The following is a 10875-nucleotide window of genomic DNA, read 5'->3' on the forward strand; positions in this document are numbered from 1 at the left end:
AGGTCAACAGAGTCAGCACAGATAAGGTGATCTGGAGTGGATGGGAACACGTCTCTTCTTGATATTTATGACGCGCATTAGGTTGGAAACCGCTGCTTTCTTTTTCCAACACCGGGCTTAAATTTGTGTCTGCCTGTGAAAAACTGAAGAGGACATATGGAAATGGGAAGCGCTGCAGAAACAACCTTCAGGCTGTTACTCATAAGCACCGAAAAGTTACAACTACAGCTCCCAACTAAAACACTCCACGAAATATCTTCATGCACAATTAAAGAAAAACCTGTTTGTTCTTCCCACGTGACTTTATTAATACTTCATTATCCATTTTCTCACCATTCCATTACGTCACCAGTTAATGAGCAGATGGGTGTTCAACTCTACATTGTAACTAACTTGCCTGGTGCAACAGGTTTGTATTCACAGCGCTCAGACTAAGCTAGGTTACAGCGTTGACTCTCCTGCTGCTGTGCTGCACAGACGGCTCATTTCTTTAATTCACGCTTCATTTTCAAACGTATCTTTCCTCTCACAGTAATGACGTCTAAGTGTTTGGAGTTTCTGCTTGAAAATGTTGTCACGAAACCCATTCACTGTATTTGTTTTTTCTATTATCCTCCTGCGTGAGATGCAGCCATCCATTCACTACTCAGTTTGCGACAGAGCAATTTCTCCAGAAAGGATTTAACTTCGCTCAATTATTCAAAGAAAAAAATTAAACAGGTATAACTGTTACAACTCTCTTAATTGGTAGATCTATATCACCGTGAGCGAATGAAGATTGAGTAAAAGAAATGATCCCGAAAATCTATCGCATGGATCGCCTGTAACGGTTTTTGGATTTCCTTTGAGACACGTGGAACCAGGAGCGCTTCATCGGGAAGGGTGTGAGGGGGCATTTCAGAGAGAGTGTGCTCATGCATGTTTCCCCGATACTCAATAAGCTTTTGTCTTACAATGACAATAGATTCAACGTTTGAGCACATTAGACGCTGCTGGATGAGCTGCATGAACGGCGTGAAAAACTAGTCTTGCTGTATTGACCCATATGTGCAAAGTCAGTTGAAATAACTAAATAAATGACGATGCAATCAGGGCCAAAAACCTCAAACAACAAACATACCTCAGCACTTTCAAATGCCAAATATCTGAGATTAAAATGTTTGTGACTCAATATTATTAGTAATGATTTCTGTGCAGGGTTGGATATTATTAGTAATGATTTTTGTCTGGTTATTGTGAGAAATGAAATTGCAAATGACACGACTGCACACAGGGAGAGGGTGAAGGGATGGAGAGGCATCAGAGAGGCAGAGAAGAGGGTAAGAAAGTGAGACGGTAATTGGGCAATACCACCAAACACATGAGTAGAGAACCGAGTGGAAAGTGCACTAATGGAGGGGAGGGAGGAATAGAGATGTCACTCCAGAAAATATTGGGCTAATTTGAGCCTATAATTACCATGGCGATGAGTGGCAGAGGGGAGCGGGGAGCATTGTATCTGAAATAGGTGAGATTTGACCAGAGATTACGTGAAAAAAAACATTAGGATGGAAACGCACACAGCTACAAAGAGGACGCGCGCGCGCGCGCACACACACACACACACACACACACACACACACACACACACACACACACACACACACACACACACACACACACACACACACACACGGAGTAGGTCAGCTCACGTTGGAGGCTCTCTCCATGCATGAGCCCTCAAGGTCAAAGGTGGCTTCTTTGGAAATGACACTCTGTTACCGCCATATTGTTGCCTTTACATTCGGGTCCGGTTCAGGCGCACACTTTTTTCAAACCAACCAAGAGACTGAATAAAGTCATTCATTGGATAGTTTTGGTGGTCTTGCATCACAAATATAAATAAAATAATTAAGAGGTTTTGATTCGTCGCAGGAATTCAAACTTTTTTTTACAGATTTTACTGTAAGGAAACAAATAACCCATTAATGTAAACTGACCCAGACCAGCACTCTAGTCAATAGGAACCAACATTTGGAGTGACTGATCAACCCATCTTGCTGTGTTAGATTAGCTCATGTTCTCTACAACATTTCACTTTTCTTGTGTGTTACAAGCACAAACCACCCGAGCTCTTCCGCCACCGATTACATAGACGACTGGCTGCTTTGTTTATACGGCAATGAAGAAAATGAAAGATAACGGCGACCAATCATGATGCTGTGGATGGGGCGGTGTTAATGGTGTGCAAATAAAGGTGTTTACGACGACGTGAGACGCAAGACAAACTCTCCTTCCTTTAATTAGAACTAATTGGGACTTTTCAAAGTCAAAGTTCTTCTTCTGAGAATGGGGCACACGCACAAAGAAAAAGACAAGCGTACACACACACACACACACACACACACACACACACACACACACACACAGGCATTGTAAAACAAATTATTAATACACTGAGTGACGAATGCAAATGTGCTCCATAAAAGAGAATGCTGGGGTGGGGTGGTAGGAGATAGAGAGACTGATGCGAGTAGCACTGGTTGACACACTGGGGGAGAAGAGACAATTGATATACGGGATGAATTATGGGATGACATTTTAATTCCTTTTCCGATATTCAAATTTAGACTGATAAGGAATAAAAGAGGGTGAAGAACTGAGGTCTTGTAGCTCCCTCCAGGCGACAAATACTCGTGAGTAAGGGTTTCAAATTCCTCTGGAACTACATGGGTTGCTTTGGATTATTAAAACAAAGTCCACTGAATAGCACATGACAGAGGGAAGGAAGGAAGGACGGCAAAGCGGGGAAGAGGAAAAGGAAGAAGTGAAATGAGGTGCTGAGTAACAGGAGGAGGAGGATGATAGGAATACGGGGAGGAGAGAGGAACAGCAGGATTTGGCCTTATTACTGGCTGTCCCTTTGTGGAGGCATCAGAGAAGGTGGGACGGGGGGGGTAGGGAGACATGGTAGGAATGTTAAAAGAGGACATTAGAGGAGGTCAATGGACGGACGAGTGGACGGAGAGAAACATCTGGAAGTGAAAAATGAGAAATTAGGAAGTAGTTTGGTAGGATGGATAGGAAAAGAGGAGAAGGCCAGAGGACAGATGGAAGGGTCAGCCATGATCGAGTGAAAAGAGATTGATGGATAGATCAGCAGAAGACAAAAGTGAGATCCCTGCTCCCTTGTTGGTGCCATCAGTTATAGACAAAGACAAATAGCAACCCCCCCCCCCCTTCATTCATCCCTTTACTTCTCTGATACTTAGTATCAGATTGCCCATGTTTTTGTCTCTTTTCCTGCCATGTACCACTAAGCCGTATTTCCCTCTCTTTGCCTTACAGGCGTAACATGATTTTGGGCTTCGGTAAATTGTCTTTATCATCCACTTATCGAGTAAAGGCTTCCCTCACTCGTGCTCCTTGGAATCCGCGTCACACTTCCCAGAGCTTAACGCGCCGAAAAAGGTTGGGCGGACGCGACAAGTGTCTGCCAAAGACAAATAGATCAAAATACAAAACGTCAAGGTTCTGCTTTAATACGCCCCCCCCCCCCCACTTGCTTGATCTCGAAGCACGTAGTCCATCCCTCGCTGTCATTCAGTCGACGGGGCCGCCGCTACCCTCCTGCTATGACATCCATCACTCCTCATCCTCGTCTCCCCCTTCATCCCTTGCTTCACACCTTAGTCTTATTATTTCCCCTCCATGAATCCATTCTCCTTTACCTAAACATGTACGACGCTGCCACACACGTGAAAGCATCAACAGTTTCACCTGAATTTAATTGTAACATTATATGAATATAAAGCAAAGGAAAAAGAGATTTTTGAAGGAAAATGCAGACAGAATAGCCTTTACTTGAATCTGTTTTAGTCACAGCGGTGGCGACATTAAAAATACTAATCACCTATTATCTGACATATTCCAATATGATGACACAACGTGCAGATCTTTCTCCAGACGGTGTTTTGCTCCCACAGCAGCAGTAAAGCTTTCACTCACAGAGCTGCCAATTAAAAACTACTCTTCCCTCCTGCTTCTCAGTACCGCATGAAACTATGATGAATATTTATATGAGCATGGATAATTTATATACATTTTTTTAAATGCGGAGAGTCAGGGACCGTGTTGGTAGGGGGCGCGTTCGGCTTCTGTACTGGTGGGAAGATCAAATGGTCAGGAAACGGGGTTGAGTAATAATTCCATTATCAGCCTTTCGGACACCAAACACCTCCCAGTGATTTAGAAAACAATGCGGTATTATCTCACAACTCTGTTCTCTATGTTGGCAGTCCAACTGTGCCAATGTTGTGGCCTCATGAGGAGACGCACCCCCCCCCCCCCCCCCTGATGTCAGCAACACAGCAATACTCGAAGCAACCATTTGCAGCAGGTTCAGTCCTCATTGAAAGGGGTTAGTTTTCTCTTCTTCACCACCGAAATGTTACTGAAGTGCCTTCAGATTGTGAACTGCCTGCACTGATATGAACACCACCAGACAGCCATAGTGCAGACACAGTGCACCAGCGCGGGGTCAGACCGTTAAATAAAAGCTGAGTAATGGCTGTTTTTAATACTGCTCTATTTCTCTCGGTGCACGCAGTCCATCCTGCCTCGTTTGCTTCTGGTGCTGTCCGTATCTCTCCTCGTCTATTTCTTATACCTGCTCTGGACGCTCCATTAAAAGGAGATTAGAGAAATAGAGAGATAGAAGGCTCTAATATGCCTGTGCCCTTTATCTCCCCAGAGGAGAAAATAAAAGTCAAGGAGATGCAAAATAAGGACGGACTCGTTACCGGTTGGACCCGTTCGCTCTCTGCTTCCATTCTGTTCACAAACAGCCATCAGTCTAAAACGTGTTCCTCCTCCTCGTCTTGCTTCCTTGAGCTCTTCCATTTCTTCCTCCTTTAATTCTCACCTGAAGACCCCATTTCCCATCTCTCCTTCTGCTCTGCTGTCTTCAGGAGGATTAGAAAAGCCTTCGATACTCTACAGTGACAGCTGACTTTTGTGGGAAACGTAGCCTCTCCACTGTGAATGGCTCCTGCCCTCTCCTGTTGACACAGCAGTGTGTGTTGAACACACTGGGCAGTTTCCCCACAGCGCCGTCACCGATTGAGTTCTAGTTAAAGGTTTTGATGCCACTGCAGCATCCTTCAAACCACGGCCGCCCGGCTATTTGCTTCACATGTGGGCATCCTGCCGCGCGGTACCCGATACATCAGGATCGACTCTGTCTCCAATCGTCAAGGTGAATTATCAAAGTTACACCTCAAGTGGTCAGAGGCCCATAGCGTGACGGCTACACCACCGTCCTGCCATTCACCTTTCAGTGCGTCGCTCAGCCGCTGACCTTGTCACAGCCCCTTGGGTCATCATTTATTCATCTGTCCCTCATTGCGTTCCTCCATCCCCGCTTTTCCATGTTGATTGTGTTTGGGTTCATTCATTTTGCATGGTAATGGTGGGAGGGGGGGGGGGGGGGTTGACACGTTTCATAGCTCAACTGCGCAGGCTAAATGGCGTGGGAGGGCAGAGGAGAAGAGTGAGGTGGGGAACAGAGATGGAATGAGATGATTAAGAGAGGAGAGTGAGATGGGAATGAGTGGAAGAGGGCGAGAAGCAGGGGGAGGAAAAGGATGAGGGGGGGGTACCTGAAGTACATGATTTTAATATGAGCGGTATAGGTGGGAGGGAAGAGTCGAGGGACATAGGGGGAGCTGAAGTGAGAACATATGGGGTGGAAACACGGCATAAAGTCCTTTAAATGGAAAGGTCACAAGCTATTCCACCGCTGCTGCTCTCAGATCTGTTGATAAAGGACTATATAGTGCAAGCAGCTATTTTCACAGTGACAAATAATGCACCCTGAAAGTGAGAATGCCACATAATGGGGATGTTATCTATAATAGCATGCATGTTTTCTGCATCTCCAAATCAGGTTTGAATATTTGAAACGTACGCCGCCGACTTGAATACAGCTCAAAAAGCTAAATTGTGACACAAATGTTTCATCCGAATGTGGTAATTCATCAGGTTAATGTTCAAATAAAACATTTGGTCTGATCCCCGAGCCACATAAACTGTTAATGAACTAAAATAACTATAGCCTGGGGGGGGGTTCATTAATGGACTCAAATTCACATGAAATGAATCTGAGTGCACAACACAAGCGTTTGTTTCTCTCCATCGCTCAGAACCCGGAGACAGATGATTTGTTTGATTGGAAAAGCCACCGGTGCACCTCCGATCCAATCACATCCAAGGACTCAAACGACGTTGTCGCCAGGCGGCAATGGCAGTATTTTATTCACGGCATCCATCACAAGCCATGAGAAGGTGAGGAAAGGTAAGAAACCAAGAGGGCCTCTCGGAAATTTATATTTTTCCAATTGCAGTAAATTTGATATCATATCATTGATCAGCTGGTGTGCTCACTGCACATTTCTGACAGGATACTGAAGGACACCCGTGTGCACATAACGTTGTATTTCTTGGTATTTCTTGGTTTTTCAGCTTATCTAAACTGTTAAAGAATTAATTTCACTTTTATTCCCCCTCCAGCAGAATCCTCCCACGTTTAGCAGTCTGGGCTACAGACCAAACACAACTACGTAGCCATTGAGCCCTCAAGGCTTTTTAAGCACTGTGCTCTGCTGAGGTCAAAATCACCATTATCTCTTAACATTATCTTTAACACACGGTTTCATTCGTTTTCTTCCTGATAAACGACCGCTGCATTCTCATTTAACCTTGTATTAACGAATGTGCCATTTCTACTGTTTCAAACTGGCTCTCATTAGCATTTCATTATTTGTAAAGTGCTTTCCAACACCGTTAAGGCCAAAAAAAAAAACTAATAGAGAGTCGGCAAAAAGAAACATTTAAGAAGGAGGAGGATGTAGGATGATTTGGGGGGGGCTGTGTGTACAGTCCAGGGTGAAGGGCAAAAGGACCTGACAGAAAAAGCATCCAGGGATCAGACCTCATCAACGAAAGAGAGATTTGTAGAGACACGATGAGAAATGGCACATGGTGTGTAGAGACACAGGATGTGCGCCTGTGGATGGATACACAGAGCACTCATGTAAGGACGTCCGTGTCTTCTCATGTGTGAACTCTGTCAAAGGGAATCACTGGTCCTCTCACACAGACTCTGAATCCCACCAGACAAAGCTTTTTATTAAAAAAAAAAAATCCTGAAGAATGGGTGAATACTCAATTTTGATTGGCTGCAGGATTATCCATTAATTCCTGAATTCATGTTCTCCTTTCATGGGCTGGCTACATTACTGACACTTTGTATCACATTTACAGTCACCTCACATCCCATGCGCTACCAACAGTGCTACTTCAGGCTGCGGCCGACATAAAACATGGCTTCCAATTTATTAGCGATATTGATTTGGGGACAATGACAATGTCTGGATAGATAGCTAGTCTTGCTGTTAAACATACTGTCAAATTATATTTACTGTTTTTCAACTGTACGCGATGTTAGTGACTCTGAATCTTGCTAGCATAACGTTAGCTTTATGCTAGTGTTATATATTAAATTGGGGAAACGGACATGGCTGGTTAGCTAGCTTGTCTTGTTAACATATTGGGTATTAGCAAGCCTCAGGGTTGCCAGAGAAACTTTAGATTTTGGTTGCAAAACAAAAACAAAAATTAATGATGCTCATTTTTTTGTTCTTTGGCAAGTGGCCATGCTGTAAGGGATTATCAGGAATTAATGGACTTCACAGAGTCAACCATCCGCCGTACGTCGCCCATTAATTCTCGACAATGGACACCTCGTTGGTCATTAGCCCTTACATATACACCCCCACACACCCCCACACACACATATACACTCCCACACCCCCACACATATACACACACACACACACACACACACACACACACACACACACAAAGAGATAAAGATGAACACTCCCATTCAGTCATGCATACACAGGGACAAAGGGACATCATGTCATACTAATCGCAGACCTCACATGGAAATGTGCGTTTCATAATTACAGCCATGAAAGCTACTATATGGATCAATGTGACGGACCTATAATTCCAGCACTGCTTGATCTCTGCAGCTGCGACTGTGAAAACATGGGCACCGAGGACATTCTGTTATCTCTCATTACCACAAAGCTGTGTTTTGTTATAACGCTGAATGGAACGACAGTCTGAGATGGTGGTACTATAAATACCACAGAACTTTTTTTAGTTTGCTGCTCTCATTTGCCTGGTACGAGTGGTCGACACACAGCCATACTGAACCAAGCTCTCAAAGGCCGATGTATTGTGTTGCACGGGGCACACTTTCGGCTAGGAAGAAGACTTCGTGACACATTTTGCATGATTAGAAGAGAGATTAGGGTTGTGCAGATAATCTTGGAAGCAAAGAGCTTAACGTGCCCAGTTGGGATCTGGCATTTTACCACTCAATGTTGAAACTGAACAGCAGCTCAGTCTGGAGCAAGAGAGTGCCAAGAATGTGCTCATTGCACCATCTCAGTGATCATGTGGTTTCATTATGGCTATTTTTACTGGAACAGTGTGTTGTTTCGTAAGTTAAATCAGAAATTGATTGATTGGTTATTCACTTACAAAAACAGTTAAGTTTGTTAAGCTTGGCATGACGCGGCAATAAAAACAAACTGTATAAAGGCATCAAGGCGGGACTACTGCGAGTCGTCTTTTTGTCACCAATCAATCAAACATAACAACTTGTAAACACATATTTTTGCCACATCATCTCAGCCTGCAGACTTTCTCCGGAATTTGTAAGCGGCATGTCAAGAGGAGAAGTGTCTCGGCCGTCCACACGTGGTCTCTCCCTTCAAGTCCTTTTAAGATGAGCCCTACCTCAATCCTTCCTGTGTCTGGTTGGAAGCCTCTGGATGGGTCCTCTGTCGTCACTCGGCACTGGATCGCGCAGCCGTTCACCCTGATCTTGTCTTGCTTGATGCCCAGTTCTGGCAGGCTGCGGCCCTCACACACATGCAGCTGGGCATGCACCAGGTCCACACTGAGAGAGAGAGAGAGGCGATGAGGTGAATAAATTGATTGAGGCCCCGGAACATGGTGTGATTAGCCCTTAATTACCCTTGATGTCACTGGGGAAAATATCTTTTCTGCTTATAAAAAGGTGTAAAAGATCAGTAGGGCCATTCATCCAATATAAACATCTCAAGCTATTCTTGGCCTCCAACCAGACTGAGGAGGGTGTGGCTCTGCAGTGGATGTGAGGATTTATTTTTTCCAGCACTACTCATTTGGACAAATGAATCTGCGACGCGTGACGGGGAAACAATCCCTCATGGATACCTCTTAATAGCAAAAACAAAGTCGATTAAAACGAAAGCTAGGTTATAATTTGATGTTTCTGAAACAATGGCCCCTGGGAAAACAAGCAGCCTACAAAAATACAGTTCTATCTAAAAAAAACAGCAACAAATTAGCAACATAACGTGTTTGCTAGGTGCGCTTCAGCATGGAGAATCTCAATTAAATAGCTCCAAGGAAATGTAAAAAAGTCAAAGCCAAACACCTGCGTTCTCTGGTTTTAAAGAGTAATAGTTTTGCTTGAATTGAATTAAACTGGCTTTCATTATCATTTAATTATTTGTAAAGCACTTTGCGACACCATTAAGGCCTACAAAATCTTTTAAAGATTAATCAAAAAGAAACCTTTACAAAAAGGCAGAGGAGAGAGGACGATGGGGAGGAACTAGAATTACCGTCTCTTGGTAGTACGCCAACCAGACAAGTTGCAGTTTACATCCCTTACAGTCCAAAATGTCATTTTATCCTATACATATTTGTACGAAATTGTCATAGCTACCATATGAATTCTTAGGGTATATATCCAAAAAGTCACAAGGGACCTTTGGCCACCAAAATCTAATCGTCATCCTTGAGTACAGAGGGACATTTGTGGTGAATCTGAAGAAATTAATAGCGATTAGTACGGGTGCTCAATATACCAGGTCCAAGGATATGCAGACCAGTGTGTTCTGGAGTCTCTGCTTGCATGAACAAATGTCCATACATGGCGTGGTATTGCACAGAAGCCCAGCCTCAAGCAGGTTTGTGACTAATTTAAAAAAAAAAAAAAAACTACGTCGCAGTATGTGTGACCGGGCAAATAAATGCACATTGTGTGACTCAGTTGAAGCAAGTAAACCTCTGCATACTGATGAGCTCTGTGATAAGGGTTCATCATGACTAAGTGGAAAGCATTACACTGAGAATGCCATCTGCAACAACCAGGCATATGGAAATCACTGCTCGGGTACAAAAGTGAGGGAAAGAAAAATGCATCGGTTATAGGTTCCTTTATCCATCTTTATTAAATTTCAAAAAGATAAAAATGTCGTCATGACCTGTCAAAAATGTTGCCAATTAAGAATGATGTTTGAGTAAAATACACTGTGTAGTGCTGAGCTGTTTGTTATGTCACACACACACACACACACACACACACACACAGGATTACATTACGCAAATTCTTATTCAGCAATTACCCAATATTAGAAAATATTTAAATAAGAGGGACATAGAGACATTATTTTCTTCCATTTCCACGAGTTGTAACCTCATCTGTATGCATTTATTTAAATGTGAAGCTCAAATGAGACTTGCTGGGTTAAGCTTCATGACCTTGCACAATCTTAACGCGCAGCCCAAAAAATGTATGAGAGCACTTTGTCATCCTCGTTTTCTGGATCACATTTTAAAATGCGGCGGTGGATGGACAAAGAGGGCGGGGACATACAATGCCTTTGCACTCGAGACAAGCGGGTAGCCTCAGCGCCTTGAAGGGTGAATGAGAGACAGGACACACACACACACACACACACACACACACACACACACACACACACA

At 43.7% G+C, this 10875-nt stretch overlaps 1 protein-coding gene across 3 annotated transcripts in view; it reads right to left on the reverse strand.

The window, feature by feature from the left end:
• Positions 1–10875, reverse strand: part of pcxb (pyruvate carboxylase b) — a 268431-nt gene that overhangs the window by 188006 nt on the left and 69550 nt on the right. For all 3 annotated transcript variants that reach the window (XM_031851254.1, XM_031851256.1, XM_031851255.1), the window contains exon 11: positions 8854–9016. In XM_031851254.1, coding sequence (XP_031707114.1) covers positions 8854–9016 — 163 coding nt within the window. The remainder of the gene's footprint in view (positions 1–8853; positions 9017–10875) is intronic.

The sequence above is a fragment of the Anarrhichthys ocellatus genome, unplaced genomic scaffold (assembly GCF_004355925.1).
Source record: "Anarrhichthys ocellatus isolate YVR2014 unplaced genomic scaffold, GSC_Weel_1.0 scaffold11, whole genome shotgun sequence".
NCBI classification, from domain to species: Eukaryota; Metazoa; Chordata; class Actinopteri; order Perciformes; family Anarhichadidae; genus Anarrhichthys; species Anarrhichthys ocellatus.